This window comes from Lampris incognitus, chromosome 6 (genome assembly GCF_029633865.1).
Source record: "Lampris incognitus isolate fLamInc1 chromosome 6, fLamInc1.hap2, whole genome shotgun sequence".
In the NCBI taxonomy this organism is placed as follows: domain Eukaryota; kingdom Metazoa; phylum Chordata; class Actinopteri; order Lampriformes; family Lampridae; genus Lampris; species Lampris incognitus.
Window position 1 is genome coordinate 47850387 of NC_079216.1, and position 18946 is coordinate 47869332.

General features: G+C 42.7%; 1 protein-coding gene across 1 annotated transcript in view; it reads left to right on the plus strand.

The window, feature by feature from the left end:
* furinb (furin (paired basic amino acid cleaving enzyme) b) overlaps positions 1-18471 on the plus strand; it is a 153582-nt gene extending 135111 nt beyond the window's left edge. The window contains exons 9-16 of the mRNA XM_056281614.1: positions 1584-1796; positions 7765-7865; positions 10069-10172; positions 10341-10458; positions 10547-10726; positions 13847-13974; positions 15328-15456; positions 16117-18471. Of these exons, the coding sequence (XP_056137589.1) occupies positions 1584-1796; positions 7765-7865; positions 10069-10172; positions 10341-10458; positions 10547-10726; positions 13847-13974; positions 15328-15456; positions 16117-16814 (1671 nt within the window). The 3' untranslated portion in view covers positions 16815-18471. The remainder of the gene's footprint in view (positions 1-1583; positions 1797-7764; positions 7866-10068; positions 10173-10340; positions 10459-10546; positions 10727-13846; positions 13975-15327; positions 15457-16116) is intronic.
* Positions 18472-18946: the final 475 nt, after the last annotated feature.

Consider the following 18946-nt stretch of genomic DNA (forward strand, 5'->3'; position numbering starts at 1 on the left):
GGCGGTAGGACTCTCGGATTGTTGTGTCTCCTTCAAACACCCAGGCCAGCTGCATACAGGCAGAATACAGGAGACAAAAATACTGACAAACCCTCCACAAGAAAGATTAACAAAACATCCTCGCAAGCTTTCTCTGTATATGTATCGGAGAGAGAAGGAGGACGTGTTGACTGCGGTGTTGGCCGTTTGCGGTTGAGCTATCTTTGCATGTGCGCAGATGCGTACATGTGGGAGCGCGTTCTTGTGTGAAAGAGTGACAGACATGACACGCATTTGTCTGTGTGATCCTGTTTGTGTGATACGATTTACTCTCACCAATACAGCTTCCAAGGCCACGGCTTCTCTCATCTCAGACTCTGCTGGTGTTGAGGCCCAACACAGTGTGGGGTGGAATGCAGGCCGCCGCTGGTCTCTGCTGGTTTTATCCTTCCTTCTGTTCGCTCTTGCATTATCGTTTCTTATTGTGTTTGCTTCCCTCCATCAATAGTTTTTTTTTTGCCCCCCCCCCCCCCCCCCTTATTTTGTACTTGGCCAATTACCCTATTTTCCGAGCCGTCCCGATTGCTGCTCCGCCCCCTCTGCTGATCTGGGGTGGGCTGCAGACTACCATGCCTCCTCCGATACACATGGTGTCGCCAGCCGCTTCTTTTCACCTGACAGTGAGGAGTTTCACCAGGGGGACGTAGCGCATGGGAGGATCACACTGTTCCTCCCAGTTCCCCCTCCCCCTTGAATAGGCACCCCGACCGACCAGAGGAGGCGCTAGTGCAGCGACCAGGACACATACCCACATCCGGCTTCCCACCCACGGACACGGCCAATTGTGTCTGTAGGGACGCCCAACCAAGCCGGAGGTAACACGGGGATTCGAGCCAGCGATCCCTGTGTTAGTAAGCAATGGAATAAACCGCTATGCTACCCAAACTACCCACCTCTTCTTTTTTTTTTCGTGGAATGTATTAGGTATCTTTCCAGTTTACTTTATGTTTTCTCACCCCATCTATTCACTGCCCCCCCCCCACCAAAAAAAATACATTGTTCCACCCACTTGTGTCTCCCAGGAAAGAAAAGAGAAAAGAGACATAGATGGTGCATGGCTCGCTGTTGTTACACTGACAGAACTCGCCACTTAATTGTATCATTTGGTTTTGAAAGATAGGCGTGTTATTTGTTGCTAAATGAAAAGTATGACTGGGGAAGTGGATGGGAGTGCACAACTCAGATAGCAAGTTGTCATTTATCAGTTCCCCCAAGTTAAAGTCGGCCTGAGTACATTTTGCAATTACATTTCCTCTCTTTTTATCAGTCTTTCTGACACAGCAAATTGCATGGCATTATGATATATTAATAGGAATTGTTCCTACAGCATATTGTTTCAGACAAGCTGCACATAAATGTCAAGGCTTTTGTTTAAACTCTGTCAAGGGCAATTCTTTAGACATCAGCCACTCTCGCTACACCCCACCGCCACTACCCCACAATCCCAAACTCTTGCTTCCAGTGAGACTTGTGCATCCATCTGTGGAATAAAAGCTTGTGTGTGTGTGTGCGTGCGTGTAATTCATCTCTCCTCTATGCATTAGGGCCGTGGTGGACTGGGCTGCATCTTTGTGTGGGCATCAGGTAATGGCGGTCGGGAAGAGGACAATTGTAACTGTGACGGCTACACCAACAGCATCTATACACTTTCCATCAGCAGCACAACACAGTACGGTAATGTGCCCTGGTACAGTGAGACATGCTCCTCCACCCTCGCCACTACCTTCAGCTCCGGAAACCCTGGGGAAAAACAAATAGTGAGTGTTAAGGTGCACTTACTCAAACACTTTAAACATAAATATTGGAATTCTATTTGGTTCTGGTCTGATTTATTTTCGTGGTGAATTCATCATTTTATCATTGTCTACACCAACTGCACAGTCTTAATAGTGAAATGTTAGAATGCTTTAAAGATATTGTTTTATTTCTTTCAAGTCCATTCTAAAGTAAATGTAATATAACCAGAAGCGATTATGGGAACAATTTTGTTTTGTTATTATTTATGTGCTATTATTGTTCAGAGCCCATCACTCAAACAAGAACAGCTCCTGATATAGTATCTGCAAAAGGCCAATGGCAGTGCAGCAATATATATGTTATACAGCCAGAAAAACATAAGCATTAAAATAAGACATTACATTTCAACAGACAGGTTCATTTGCCCTCGCACAAAACCAGAAGCAGCATAAAGCCTCAAAAGTCAAAGTGAGCGATGTGCAACATACGGTGAGCAATGCTGACAAACATTACACGCTATGCGCGCCCTTCAAGGTGCTTGTCGGTAGGAAGTAAAAAGGCTTGCCTCAGGAATGTAGAATAGCATAAAACACCCACAAGTCTGCCATTTCTTTCAAAATACACCAGAGGCACGCTACAGGAAAGCAAGCATGACTACGTGTGTGAAATTGAAGTGAATTAAATGAAGAAATTGCTCTGTGCCATAACTAATGCACTGATATTGTAGCAGTCAGGTGTCCATTCCTTGTCGTATTGGCTTTTAAGAAAAATTTCACAACGGTCACAAAGTGCTCTCATGATTCTACTCCACAAAAAGTCTTTCACAGTGTTCATACGGTCATGAAAAACCTGGAAAAGTCATGGAATTTTAAAATGCAATTTCCAGGTCCTGGAAAAGTTATGGAAAATAATATTTTTTCAGAAGTTTTGGAAAAGTCATGGAAATATATCTAAAGTTTCATCAATTAATCCAAACAAAATCGATGTGTCATAATAACATGTAAATTGCCACGGACCGTCATGATATTTTGGTGGTGTGAAAAGTTTATTCAGTCTGGCTCAGTCTGTGTTACTGGGCATGCAGCGTGCAAGCGCCTAGCAACTGCAGGCATGCCCACTAGCCTGCAGTTGCTTCTGCTAGCAAACTGACGATTTCGACAAAATGCCAGGGAAGTGCAGCTTCAATAATACATGGCTTTTTAAGGGTAAAGGCCAATTATGGCTGGCAAAAGACACTGACCCAAGACGTGCTAAATGCAAACTGTGCTGTAAAACATTTGACATTTCGAATATGGGCGAGGCAGCGCTTGTTAGCCACTTGAAGGGGAAAAAGCACAAGACTGTAGCCGCAGTTGCTAGCAGTGCAATACCCATAGGTGAGTTTATGAACACGGATGCTGTGAGGACATCCAGCAACACTACTACAGTTTCCACAGCAACAAAGCAGACAACTTTGGACGTTTCTGCAAAAAATGAAGTCCTCAAAGCGGAGATACTGTGGGCACTAAAAATCATGAATTCACACTACTCATTCAAGTCATCCGAGGACTAGACCCGTGTTTTGGCCGCCATGTTCCCGGACAGCCAGATTGCAGCGAAATGTACCTGTGGTGAGAACAAGTGTGCCTATGTCTGTACTTTTGGGCTTGCTCCGCCGCACTTTAAAAGACTCTTACTGTCACAAGTGTCCCAACAAACGGCATATTGTAGTGCTGTTTGACGAAAGCCTAAAACACCATTTGCAGTCCAAACAAATGGATTTACATGTGAGGCTGTGGGATGGAGCAGAAGTAAAGACTAAAGACGACACATTGAGTTCCAGACTTTGCATATTCCGTCTCTAGTTTTAGGAGTGGAAGTTAATTTTGGAAGATTAATTTATTTATGTTATGTCTTTTTTTTTATATTGACAACTCATGTACTGATTAATGAGTAATCAGTAGTTAGCACTGGCATTCCTACCCACTCCAATGCACTAGTTCTCTCTGTTTATCTCTGACTGAAAATGTGATGTCATTTTTATCTTTTGAGACATTGACAAAAATGTTAAACCGTTGGAATTAAAATATGAGAAAATGTATCTAAGTGTGCCTGTCTGGTTTTTTTTTTGTTTTGTTTTAGAGAGGCACCATACATTTCAGATGTAAACCTACTTTTACTTAATGTTACGATACTTAGTTTTCGGTGGTCCCATTGAGATAAAATAATTTATTTTGGTCATGGAAATTCAGTAAAAGGTTTTGGAGCAGTCATGGAGAAGTCATGGAAAATCATTGGTGAAAGAGTGTAAGAACCCTGTTTCATTTTCTTTGCCCAACGCTGCAGACGCTATTGTCAAGGCTCCTCTCAACAATTTTTCTGTGCTCTTTTCTACATTTCCAAGGTACAACAGTGGGTTTTGTTTATAACTCACCCCTTGCCTTTCTCTCTCCTCACTGACAAACAGGCATCTTTCTACACATTTAACCAGGTGCGTTCCACCTAGCAGAAGCAGGTCTTCAAGTGCCCCAAGCTGTCAGGATGACAGTTGCACACATGCACGCTCAACCACACACACACACACACACACACACACACACACACACACACACACAGCTGTCAGGATGACAGTTGCACACTCAACCACATACATACACACACACACACACACTCAATTACACAAAAAATCTGCCCCTAACCTTCACAGTTGCCCTTGGCCCGTGGCATCTTGTCATCTCTGATATGTCCTCATGTTGAGCCAGTCACACCTCATTAATTTTCTGCCAGTGAACCAGGTACCAAGAGTGGAGTTACACCCCACAACACGGTCGTTCTTCAGTTGCCCTCCTCAGTGTTGCCTCATACTGTCTGGCTGATCTAACCTGGCTGACACCCCAGCCATAATGCCTGTGCCCTTCATTAGGAAGCTGCAGACATCGGATTGAACTGATTGTTTGATTGTGTCCTCTTCCTTTCTGTCACCAATGGCTCAAGGCAGAACTTCCATGGCCTTCAGCCTTCCCCCCGTTGACCACTCAACTTCCCTCGCTATGACCTTCACTCAGACTGAAGTGGGAAACTGGATGCATCATTGTAACCTTATTTTAGTGCTGGACGATATGTCTGAAAATATAAACAAGATTAATTTATATCAAATGGTAATGTTTTTTCAAGATAAACAGTCATAAAGGTTAAATGTCATCAAAACACTTTTTTTAATGCCAGGTTATGCAGTTTCCCTAATATGTGCATCCAAAAGTTAATACAAAACAATAAAGAGTAAAGACAGCAAGCAGGAATTAAATTCTCTTTCAGCCTTATTTTTAACACAATCGCTGTTTTCAAATATGAACAGACTAATAGAAATTAAGAATTTTTGAAATGCAAATATAGCAGCATCTTCCTTCAGTAAACAACACCTGTGTATTTCATCAAACTTTAATTTAAGAATAAATTCTTAAACAGTGATATCAGCAGGTTGTAAATCCTTTTTTGACCTAGTTATTTTCAAAGTGGCAAATACATTAGCTGGTGAAAAAAGTGCTTTACTTATTCAAAATGTAACTTGTCCAACTGCCTGGACTATTTAAAGCCATACAAGTGCTCATCAAATAAAGGTAAAAGGTTATGAGGAACAAAAAAAAAGCCTGTCAACAGTCTGCTTTTAGAGTAATTCTCTACAAGGTAGCTGTTTCCATCAAGCCAATTTTCATTGAATTTTGAAATTGTAAATGAAAATTCTTAATTATTACATAAATGTTGTGAAAACCTGTATGAAATGGAGAAGTAGGCTTGTTTGTAAGGAGATTATCCGATTAATAATAATAATACATTTTATTTGTGGGCACCTTTCAGAGCATTCAAGGATACCTTACAGAACACAGTTAAAAAAAACAAGCAGCACTGTATCAGACAGCATAAAATCAAAACAAAGCGGTGTAGTCAATAAAAAGTTAATTCAACAGATAAGTATAAAATCATCAACTGCACAGAACTCAATGAAGTGTGGATCAGACTGAATATGCCAGTTTGAAAAGGTGTATTTTGAGATGGGATTTGAAGGTTGAAAGAGAGCCAATATTGTGAATGTCTAGTGGAAGAGAGTTCCATAGGTAGGGGGCAGAACGACTGAAGCCTCTAGATGCCATGGTAGTCAAGCGGGCCGATGGTGTAGTGAGTTGGAGAGCAGAAGAGGATCTGAGAGTGCGGGAGGGTGTGTAGATAGGAAGAAGTTCAGAAAGATACGAAGGAGTTATTATGTGCCTTAAAGGTGAGAGGCAGGTTCTTGAAGTTGATACGGTATTTAACAGGGAGCCAAAGGAGTTGCTGAAGAATAGGAGAGATATGATCTATGGAAGGAGTTGCGGTAATGATACGGGCAGCTGAATTCTGGGCCAGTTGAAGTTTATGAAGACACTTGAGGGGTAGACCAAAGAGGATAGAACTGCAGTAGTCAATACAGGATGTAACCAGGGTGTGAATGAGTATGGTGGTGCTGTTAGGTGTAAATGACAGGCGAAGACAATTAATATTGCATTGGTGGAAGTATGCAGACCAAGTAACACTGTTGATGTGAGCTTCAAAAGATAATGTGCTGTCCAAGATAGCACCCAGACTCTTAACTTGAGTCGATAGAGGAACTGTGGAATTGTCAATAGTTGGAGAAAAACTATCAGTTTTAGCCAAAGTAGATTTAGTACCTACTAGGAGGACCTCAGTTTTATCACTATTAAGTTTGAGGAAGTGGTATGAAAACCAGGATTTAATTTCTAGTAAGCAGTCAGAAAGGGAAGTGGGCGGTAGAGTGGATATAGTCTTGGTGGATAAATAGAGCTGGGTGTCATCTGAGTAGCAGTGAAATTGAATGCTATATTTCCTGAAAATGTGGCCAAGAGGTAATAGTTAAAGAAGAAATAGGAGGGGGGCCCAATACAGAGCCCTGGTGAACTTTAATTAATGGTCACAGCATTTGCATATGACACTGATCGCCAGTTTTGGTCGCTATGCAAGTGGGCTGTTTACAAGGTTGGGGATGCTCACAGTCAGCTGAAACTGACGAAGTCACTTAGATGAGAGATGAAATGTTTCTCCCAATAAACATTGCATCCAGATGAACTGATTTAACTTTCTGGAATTTCTTTACCTGTTTTATTGAGCATGCATAAAGACATTCTGTAAGCAATGGCTGTCATGTATATTAAAGCAAAAGTCATCGGAAATGTCCTTTGAAAAGTCCTGGAAAATCATTTCCAAGGTTTAAAAAAATGGAATACTTCAAGTTTTTATGGGGGCAAGTCCAACACCAAAGCTTATTGAGTTTGAGTCAAGTTCAAGGCTTTAAGCTGACACGTCCAGCTCAAGACCAATGGGGCCAAGACTTATGTAAAGACTGACACCGGAAGAGTCCAAGTTCAATTAAACACCATTACTGTAACTGTTACAGCCTACCATCATAGTAAAAGTAAAAAAATTCACTAAACTTTAATATCTATTGATGCTTTTTCCCCCACCAAGGAAGGAATGTTTCAGATTCCAATTTTCCCTTGTTTCAGACACATGAATTAATGCAAATAGAAACAAATGAGATTAGATTAAGTCAAGTCAATTTTACTCTTCGTTTATCTTCTCATGGGAAGTTTTAAATTCATTTAAACAATTTTTAACAAATAAAGTAATCTAAAGTCTAGTACTCAACCGATCTTGAAAAATGATCACGTTTACTCACTGTCAAAGCCATTAAATGTCCTAGCCAACTAAACACAACCTTACTTTAGCAAGTAGTCTAGCTCAGCAGCTGCCCTTCTATAATCCATTTGCATGATGTTAAATGAGGGAGAAATTCCTCTAAAGCCTATATTGAAGACAATCAAGCTGTTTTGTTTTTTGTTTTTGTTGTTTTCAAAACCAACAGAAATTTGAAATGGTAACCTCATCCTTTTATTGCCCAGCAGTGTCTTATGTATCTTTCTTTCTGTCTCAGCACCTCTTATTTCTTCTCTTGTCTCCAAGGTTACCACAGATCTTAGGCAGAAATGCACAGATTCACACACTGGGACATCAGCTTCAGCCCCACTCGCAGCTGGAATCATTGCCCTTGCTCTGGAGGCCAAGTGAGTGAGTCTGAGCAATGCCTTTCCTGTCGGCTAGTAGTGCCTCAATTCTGTAAGCGATTTTAGTAGAAGAGCCGTAAACTTAAAGCTTTTTCAGTGGGAGGCAATTAATCTCTTCTTCAGTTTCACTCCATTGTGAACGCCATTCATCATTTAGCATTATGTGATTGCGAATCCATATAGTGTGTTTTGGTGTGTATCTGTGTGAACACATACGTGTCTTGAGAATGTATGTTCCCTGGCCTCTAGCTGAGGCAAAAAAATCTTTCCTCAGCAAATTGGATCATTGATAGTGACTTAATTAGCAAGGCAAATCAGCAGCTACAGCCCATACGTGTACCATCTGAATACTTTTGGTACCAGCAGTAAAGATTCCTGCTCCAGAACATTTATTTTCTAATACTCAACACAGACTAGTTTTTGTCAGCAGCTCTAGTGTGATTATATCAATAGCTTCTGTGTGTGTGTGTGTGTGTGTGTGTGTGTGTGTGTGTGTGTGTGTGTGTGTGTGTGTGTGTGTGTGTGTGTGTGTGTGTGTGTGTTAGATTGTGGTTTAAGCAGACCACAGATTAATAGCAGACTGCATTGGTAATAAAGTAAAGGACTTAAATTGATTGGACATTGAGGTTGTGTTGTCAGGCAACATTTTGCTCTGCACATCTCTCCATATTTCTTCATCTTCATTAGAGATTGGTCAACAGATGTCAAGTCTAATAAGGAGTTCAGTCCTCATTATTATTATAGGCCAAGTATGTATCCTCATCACCTCTCTTTGCTCCAGCATTCAGAGATGTCAACCCCCTCAACTGCCTGCTGCTCCAGCTAGAAGTGTACCAACTGACAAAAGCTAATCAAGACTAGGGATGCATTTAGACTGGTATTAGAGATTGGGCCAATGCTGAGCTAAAATGGAGTATCAGTATTCAAGATTTTACCCAAGACTAAAATCCACCACCATAGGCCATGATGAGTAACATGTCAGAAATGAGCGAAATGGCTTGATTTACTGTTTTTTTGCCACATGGAAGCCTGTAATTCTTAAGTGGTGGGGGAAAAAATGGATTCTATTGCAATTATTTTGCCCATTAACCCAAAACTAATTGTCTAAGTTTGCACTGTTAAGCAAACGTAATCGATCAGATCAGTACTCTGTATCGGACGATTCGCTCTCAGAATCGGTATTGGCAGTGATAAAGCAATATTAGTGCATCTCTAATGAAGATTATCACCTAGGTTCTTTGAAAAACCAAAGTTAGCATATCATCTTCGCGCTTCACCTGGAGAGGCAGCAGTAATAGTGAGGTAGCGACTATATCTAAAATTGGCTTCATACTAGAATCCATAGAGATGGAATCATTTAAAAGGCAGAGTGCCCTGTCTCAGTTTTCTAGCCCCCCGCCACATACACACACACACACCTCACTTCAGCAGGGTGACATTGAGTGGATGAGTGATCTTGTCCATTAATAACACATGAGAAGGTATACGGGATGTAAATGCTGAGGGGGAGGGGTGGTGGAGGTGAAGTGCCCCAGCACAATTATGTGTTTCTATTTTTGTCTGCCGCATGGCCACACAGTAGGAGCATCAAAGCCATGTGATTCATGATTTGATTATCTTAACCCTCGGAACTGGTCTTTCTCTTGCCACTGACTCAAAGCCTCCCCCTATGAGTACCTTTCACCTCTGCTCTGCCTCTCAGTAAATCAACAGGGAAAACTTTATTGGTCTTGTGGAAGGTGACCTCTCCCCTAATCCCTGGGCTCATTAGAAACTATCATTACAGGCGAAGCCAGACCCGCCTCTCTGGGGTATTGTATTGTGCCACTGTTTTTTGCATCATCCACGAACTATCAACACAGCAGCTTATTGTGTATCCTTCACAGCTGAGTTTTACACCGGCATTAAAGCCATAGTGTGAACCTATTTTGTTATGGCTGACTGACACAAATCTCAGGGCTTCCTCTTTGCTAGAATGTGATTCTTCATGGTCGTGTGTCCTTTTTTACCATGTAGGTGCAGATACTGTGCTGACAGAAGATGCTGACTTTTCTATATTGTTAACTCTCAAATTTCCCCTGCTATGTTGTATTAAACTTGAAGTTTATGAGTACTTGTTGGTCCCATTTCATAATGCAGCATACAGTGTACGATCCCTGTAGCAGTGCCCTAACAGAACATTTCTACTTTCCATCATCTACAGTACAAATCTGACCTGGAGGGATATGCAGCACTTGGTCGTGAGAACATCCCGCCCCGGCCACCTTAGCGCTGCTGACTGGAAAACTAATGGCGTAGGGCGCCGAGGTAGGGCAGGGTTGCCGTCATTACTCCAAACCAACCACCCTCACTATGGCTTCAGTATTATCCTGAAAAACGGTCCACTCATTGCCTTTCACTTCTCAAATTGTACTCCATCTTTCTCTCTTTCTTTCTCTCCATTCTGTCTGCATTCACCCCACGTTAATTCCACAGTAAGTCATTCATATGGTTATGGGCTTCTGGATGCAGGTGCCATGGTGGCCCTTGCACAAAATTGGACCAGAGTGGGGCCACAGCACCAATGTGTTCACACCATGCTCACGGGTCCAAGGTAAGGGGAGTGTCTTGTGTGTGTGAGTAAGAGACTTTCTATGTCCACATAGCACAAACCCCCACCTTCACCAATTTTCACCCTGTAGGGAGATCGGGAGCAAGCTGGTGTTCAGCAAAAGTGTGGATTCCTGCTGGGGGCGACCAGAGTATGTCAGCTCTCTGGAGCACGTCCAGGTTCGCCTCACCCTCTCCCACAACCAGAGAGGGAAACTGGCCATCCATCTCATTAGCCCACTGAGCACACGCTCCACCCTGTTGTCCCCCAGGTATTAGTGAATACATTCACAACTATACACTCTGCTTTCTACCCCTGATGGTACTGTGTGCATATATGCCCAAACAAGCTGACCTTCTGGCAAATGAAATTACCCACATACTTTTTACATTTATGCATCACAAATACACTGATTAAGAATTTAAATGCAGCATGCAATTTTTTGTCCCATATTTGTTGAGCAGATGGTTAAAGATTGTCGTATTTCTCCATGCAAAAAAATTATGCTTATTTTATTTGAAGTTTGTGCAAATAGTTCACATTTTCCATTAGTGAGCACTACTTCTTTGGCAAGATAATCCATCCACCTGGCAGGTTTGGAATATCAAGTTGCTAAGTAGAGCTGATAAAACGATAATCACAGCATAGATGCATCTTGCGCCACGGGCAATTTTAATGAAAATTATAAAAAACAATAAAATTTGCAGCGAGTATCCAGCAGAGTTCCACATTGTCAAAAGCCGAGAGGAATTGTGCACTTGGTTTGTTAACTGCAAGAACCTTCACCAAAGATTTTGTGATCGAATGTTCATTTTACAACAGCAAATAACATGAGATCAAACAACATCCAGGACAGTAACATCTGGTTACCTCCACAATTATTTTTGTTTTATTCATTGAAGATAATTACTTCCATTGTTCAAGATTTTGTTTTTGTTTTTTTGTTTTGGCTTTTTGTTTTGTTTTTTTTTGGGGTGGGGGATTTTTCTCCCCCATTGGACCTGTCCAATTACCCCACTCTTCCGAATTGTCCCGGTCACTGTTCCACCCCCTCTGCTGATCTGGAAAGGGCTGCAGACTACCACATGTCTCCTCCGATACATGTAGAGTCGCCAGACACTTGTTTTCACCCAACAGTAAGGAGTTTCACCAGGGGGACATAGCATGTGGGAGGATCACGCTATTCCCCCCAGTTCTCCCTCCCCCCTGAACAGGCGCCCCAACTGACCAGAGGAGGCGCTAGTGCAGCGACCAGGACACATACCCACATCTGGCTTCCCACCTGCAGACACGACCAATTGTCTGTAGGGATGCCCGACCAAGCTGGATGTAACACAAGGATTCGAACCGGCAATCCCCGTGTTGGTAGGCAACGGAACAGACCGCTACGCTACTGGGATGCCCCGTTGTTCAAGATTTTTTATAAAATATTTTTTTCTTTTTTTTCTTTTTACATTGAGTTCCTTGACGCATCATATAATCACTCTCCTTAGAATAATTAAACATGAAGAGGAGATTTCTCCCTTGGATAAATTCTGAACATATAAATCTGTTCTGACAGGGACAAAGCCTGGGCTAAATTCAGATGGACAAGGGATCATGCTATTAGAGAAACTTAGATTTATAAATAAAGTGACCAAACGAAGGCCAGGAATGCTAAATCTAATTAATTTACAGGCCGTCTTTATCGTGATTTCAAATAGCCCAAACAATTCTGGAAGTAAATCAATACCATACTCAACAAATCATGTAATGGTTCTATTAAGCAAATGTAGTCTGGCAGTAAAATACTACACAATCCCTTATTTGTTACTCAAGTCGTTGCTCAGCATTTTCCTGTCTGCTCTACACAGATTCATGTGTTCCATTAAGTAACTGAAGCAAAGCAGTGCTGCTGGACCTGATGGGCATTTTAATGTATTATTTGGCAATCTGTTTAATCCCTTGTTAACCTCCTGTGAATTACCACATATAGTATGAAGTGCGAGAGTCAATGTTGCTTAACGAGAAAAATGTCGTGATACTCGTCGGTACCAGACAGTCCTAGACTTCACTCAGACACCCTAACAACTACCCACAGTGATGATTCTCCAAGGGAAATTGTTATTCCCTTAATTGTTTGGGTTTCCGATTGATTCAGAACTTTCTTTTAGGCGCAATATTAAATATACTGATGAGAAAATTTATGTTAGTTTTAGCCTTGGTGTATTTTATCACTCTAAAAACTGTTTTACATTGTGTGAGGAAAAACTAGTTATAAAGCTATTTTGTCCTTTATTGGACTTCACTGATAAACACATCCTCATTCACTCAGTGTTGTTTATAATAGCTTTTGTAGATTGGTTTTTTCCTTCAAACCCATTACTGTTATGTGTGATGCACTCAAATGGCTTCTTTTAGATACCAGAATATATTTCTATTGACTTAAGTTGATTTTTAGATGCATCTCTTTCAAGGACCGGTATGATTTAAAACAGTAATAACAATCTGTTAGCTCAACCTACTCACTAAGACATTTTTTCTCTGTCCTCAGAATACCACAGAAATTGATAAAAGAGCATAATGTTCAGGCTGATTTTAATTTGATCCTCCAAGTTGTCTGTGATCTCTTATGGCTTTATTTAAGACTACTTTATTTTGGCAGCTACAAGCTATCTGCTCATGTTTTCAATGAACATAGGTTCTTTAATTTTTTTTGTATCTTTCATACTGTATAATGTAGCTGTGTATTCATGTAATAACTGTTTTGTCTTGTCATCTGTTGATGTATTATGTATCCCTGTATGTTGTACTGTAGGACCCTCCAAAATGAGATGATACGTATCAAAAGCTGTATATCCTGCCATTGAAATCAATTTATTTGTAATATATGCGTACATCTATTTGTACACACTCATACATGTGAACTGTGTCATAACTAACATGATAAAACATCCACTTATATATTTATTTATTTTTTGTGTGTGTATATATATATATATATATATATAATTAGTGTTTTTTTCCCGAAACCATCAATGATGTTGTAAGTGCTCAACTAATGAGGAGTGGAATATCAACATAGATACATGAAAAACACAGATACTGCAATGCATTAAAACTTTTTTTCCTGTATCTGTGTTGATATATATATATATATATATATATATATATATATATATATATATATAGACAGCTGATAATTGCTTATGGCATGAAACAGGCATGTACTGTCTCATAAAGAATTTACTTGACTCACTGGATTATATATACTATATACGTATATATCGAAAGAGAGAAATTTACTTCCCTGTTGAGAAATAACAAATTTATCTTCTTAATGTGTAAATACCATTATGTCAGACCGCCTGTATTGCACATTCTGATTGGGCTCTCCATTTTTCTGGTTCAGGCCCAACGACTACTCCTCCGAGGGTTTTAATGACTGGGCCTTCATGACCACACACTCATGGGATGAGGATCCCCGGGGGGAGTGGACCCTGGAAATAGAGAACGTCGCAGTAAACGGGCACGACTACGGTAACCAGAATTGCTCACCGCCACACTAGAGAGCCTGTTCACATCACACAGGGCCCACTCTAAGCCCTCATCAAATTAATTCTACTTACATGCTTTAATGCTTCTTTGAGCCCCCCCCCCCTCCTATCCACCCTTATTTTACACAACTTTCAATAATGGATTTTTAATGGCGCCAGGGGAAAGGCTCTGGGAAGAACAAACTGGGTTTTTTTTCTGCCTTTAAAATATAGAGGATAGTGAAGTGGCAGACAGGAAACAAGGGGAGAGAGAGATGGGTATGACATGTAACAAAGGTCACTGGCTGGAATCGAACCGGGGACGTTACGGTTATGTGGCATGCACTGTAACCATTCGGCTACCGGGATGCTGCACAAACGGATTTAAAAGCCTCAATGGGACGTCTGGGTAGCGTAGTGGTCTATTCCATTGCCTACCAGCATGGGGATCGCCGGTTCAAATCCCTGTGTTACCTCCGGCTCAGTCGGGCGTCCCTAAAGACACAATTGGCTGTGTCTGCAGGTGGGAAGCCAGATGTGGGTATGTGTCCTGGTGGCTGCACAAGCGCCTCCTCTGGTCGGTCAGGGTGCCTGTTCAGGGGGGGGGGGGGGGGACTGGGGGAATAGTGTGAGCCTCCCACGCACTACATCCCCCTGGCAAAATTCCTCACTGTCAGGTGAAAAGAAGCGGCTGGTGAATCCATATGTATCAGAGGAGGCATGTTGGTCTGCAGCCCTCCCCGGATCAACAGAGTGGGTGGAGCAGCAACCGGCACAGCTTGGATGAGTGGGGTAATTGGCCGAATACAATTGGGGAGAAAAGGGCAAAATTTTTAAAAAAAGAAAAGAAAATCCTCAGATAGGGATCCATATGCAAGAAAATTACCTCCTGCAACCCATTGATGATTCCCCTCATAGTCAGAACTTAAGTATTTTTCAGAATTGAGTTTTAAAAGAGTGTTCGTTTGTTGTTTTTTTTCCCCACCCAAACATTGAGCTGCCTTTTTGTTTGTTCCAAAAATGCATAAGGTAGTGGACTCCACTGATTAAGGCAGCTTGTTAGCTTCTAGAGCTTTCCTGTGGTTTGATTGGAGCAGCAGAGAATCGGGATTGCCACAGATCTCTTCTTGACTTCTTTTGATCCCCTCTTCACACAACACAGGAGCAAGAGTTCACTGGCAGTCCTTTTATCCGCCCTCCCCCCCTCATCTTCGCCACGTTTCCTAGCCAGCTAACCTCTCACCTTGCTCCTGATCTCATCTCATGCAGGCACTTCGCTATTCTCTCAGCAGTAAGTTGATCTTCTCTTTTTCTTTCTCTCTCTGACTCTGACTCTCCCTCTTTCTCACTTATTCAGGTGTGTTGAGTCAGTTCACCCTTATCCTGTGGGGCACCGGGTCCAGCGCTGTTAACCCTTCATCATCCGATTTCCCTCGGCCGTCCAACAACAGCTGCAAGACCTTTGACGCCCAACAGATATGCATAGGTGAGGCTTACATGCTGCCCAGGGGGACGCTGAAACATAGATCACATATCTGTCGAGTGCCTGTCACATTTGTATGAACGAGCAGACTGTTTTTGGCTTTTAGCAGGCTATAGGTCAGTGTAGGTTCAGTAAATTGCATGGAGTGAGCGCAGTGAATACAGATTGCCCAATTCCAAGCGGGGTCTCGGTTGTTGAGCCGGCGCGTGTTTATGCGAGCTATGACTATGCACGTCGCCAAATGTGTTTGAAAACAGCATATGTCACGTCGTTTTGAATCACAGGGAGTGAGGTATGAAGTATCATCAGGCTCAGATAGAGCTTTGACACTGGAAGAGGCGATGAGTTGTCAGGCATCTGTGTGAAAGGATGACTTTCCTCTTGAAATGTCTCGCAGGGTCGAAAGCTTCCGGCTGGCACCCAACATTTTAGCTGTTTACGTGTTATTTATTTCACCTGACTTAGTCAAAAGTTTACGTAGGATGAAGTCTATACAGGAAAAACAACATTGTTTAGTGAATGAAGGTTTGTTTGGGGTGTATGCTAGAACTTGTGTATCTTCTCTGCAAACATTGTGTACTTGTTGTTGTTTGAAGATTACATGAGGCTAATCCCCTAGTCTGTGTGTGTATGAGTGTGTCCTTCGCCTTCTCCTCCATCCAGAGTGCAGCCCGGGCTTCTCCCTCTTCCTTCAGGGTTGTGTGAAGCTTTGTCCTCCAGGCTTCACCTCTGCGCCACAGCTCCTCAACCTGTCCCTGGAGAACTGGGTGGACCTCTCCTCCATCCAGGCCTGCCTGCCCTGCAATCCCGCCTGCCTCACCTGCTCTGGCACCGGGCCCACAGACTGCCTCTCCTGCCCTCCTCACAGCCACCTGGTCCTTACCTCCTGCCTTCACCAGAACCAGGTGCAACGCAAATCCCCTCCCGGCGGGGGACTCCATGGAGGCGGGGCCCAATCAGAGCAGGGGAGCCTAGTGGGAAATGGCGAAGGACAAGGGGTCCAGCTCCCAGGGCTCAGCACAGCTCCGTCCTCTCAGCTGCCCATCCTGCTGGCTGTGCTGTGCTGTGCCTTCATCCTGGCTGCCTTCGCCGGGGTCTTCCTCCTGCTGCAAATGCGCTCGGGCGGCACCCGCCGAAGCCTGAGGACCAAACTGCCGACCATTGAGACAGGGACAAGAGGACTGCGGGTGGGCTTTGGCTTCAGCCAGGGACGGGATAGGAAGGCCCGAATATGCTATAGGGGGATCCCCACCGTGTGGGGGGATGAGGATATGGCGGCCTACGAGTCTGAATCAGACAGCGAGGAGTTGGACTTGCACAGTGAGAGGACAGCTTTCATCAGGACACAGAGCTCGCTATAGTTCTGTCCCTGGTCTGTGTCCAAACCCCTGCACCTCTCGATCTCTCGCTATCTGTCCAATGGCTTGGGCATTGTGAGACCTCGTGCTGGACGTCATCAGCGCCTGCTTCGAACTCGCTCAATGAAAGTGATGTATGAATGAGAACTAAGTAAGTGCAGTTCAATCCTTGAATATCAAAGCCTTACACTTTCATCAACATCCCATCCAAATGCAGTAACGAAAATTAATCATTTGTTTATTTATTCATTCATCTTTGTTATTTATCAGACTCCATAAACATCACGGTTGGATGAATTCATTGTGTATTTGCTTTGGTGCTCCAACATTAATTTATCAGTGGATTGGAATTGTTTCTGGATTTTAATTTGACCATCTGTTAAATAAGTAGACAGCAGGGGTCCGCGGTGGTGTAGCAGTCTAAGCATCGGCTTTGTGTCGATGCAGTTGCCCACTGGGGACCGGGGTTCACGCCCTGGTCCCGTCAGATCCGACTCTGGCCGGACTCGATGAAGCAGCAATAATTGGCAACGCTGACTTCGGGAGGGGGGTGGAGTCGGCTTGTGTTCGTCACATAAATGCGTCTCTGTGTGTGTCGGAAAAAGCACTGGTTCAGCCTGCTTCGGTTCGGCCGGAGAGATGCAGTTGGCGAACGCATGCAGTACACGGGCCGGTGTTTTAACTAAAATAGGGATTGATTGGCCACTAAATTGGGAGAAAAAGGGAAAAATCAGAAATAAATGTATTTTTTTTAAAAATCAGTAGACAGCATGATTAAACCAGAGGCAGGGGTTTTATAAGTTGTACTTGCTATGTATTGTGAGGGTCTTGTAAAAACCTTGCATCAAACATTCAGCCAGTTAGGAATGCTTCTTTTTTTTTTTTCCTTTTTTTTTTTCAACATTTTTTCCTATGCCCATAATCCCCAACCCTAGTCAAAGAGTAAATGTCACATTTGGGGGGGGGGGGGGGCACTGTTAGCTGTAGGAATAAAATCTTATTAGGAGAACATTATGAAAAATGTCCAGTTGAAGAGTAAGGATTTCAGCAGGTTACCTAAGGATTTGCAAAATCCAGCAGGCTGTCATCTTTTTTTATAATGGCAGTGTGAGAGATGCAGTGTTTACAATGATGGCACTGGTGGAATTTGCCAATGCGACATGTAAGATGAGAAGTTCACATATTATTGATGGATGAAGAAGTAACAGCCGGAAGGAGTGCTCAATGCTTTTTGAATGGAAGGCGGGGGGGGATCATTTAACCTAAAGCTGCTCCTGTAACCTTTTCAGCGTCTGTTTATTTGGCTGCTGTTGGCAAGAAATAAGATCACTTTGTCTTCATTCTCTCCATAGAGGCCATATTGATTTTTGGACTTCTCTCCCATATTGTCTTTATCAGGGCAAAGAAGACGAGAGATTTCCCCGTTCTCTTACCAGTTCCATACATTTTGAAAGATAAATGTGGGTCGTTTCCCATTTGTGGACATTTGGACTTGTGGGTGCACAAGTTGAATTAAAAGCCTTTGGATCAAAAATTATGATGAGTGAATGAACGGTTGCTAAATTGCATTTTCTACCTGTTTCTTTTTATATCCTTTTTTATTTAAAACTGACTGAGTGTAAATATTGTTGATCAATTTCATGCCGGAATAAAATGACTTTGGGCGTCATGTGAGCTGATTTTTGTCTTTACAGGCTTAGTGTAAAAGTCTTTTCAGGATTTTACAGGCCTCAGTATCAAAACACACATGCACGCACGCACGCACACACGCACGCACACACACACACACACACACACACACACACACACACACACACACACACACACACACCAAAACAGCAGATGCTTCATCGCTTCATGCTTGCACATTATTGCAGTTGCACTTCCTTTCCTCCAGGGTCCTGAGCTTCAGTGGTGTGCCAGCAGTCCACCCTCACCTCCCCACTGTCCAGTTGCAAGGAGACCCCTGCCTAAAGGGCCTACAGTTTACGTTTTCCCAAGCCTCTTATTCCACCACAATTTGGCCATCATTAATATTTAAGATTAATTAATATGAATGGGATGTTGGACGTGCGCTTAGTATTGCTTCTCAGCTCATTCGCAGGAGTTTTCCTCCAGCACTCTGTTCAAGGAGA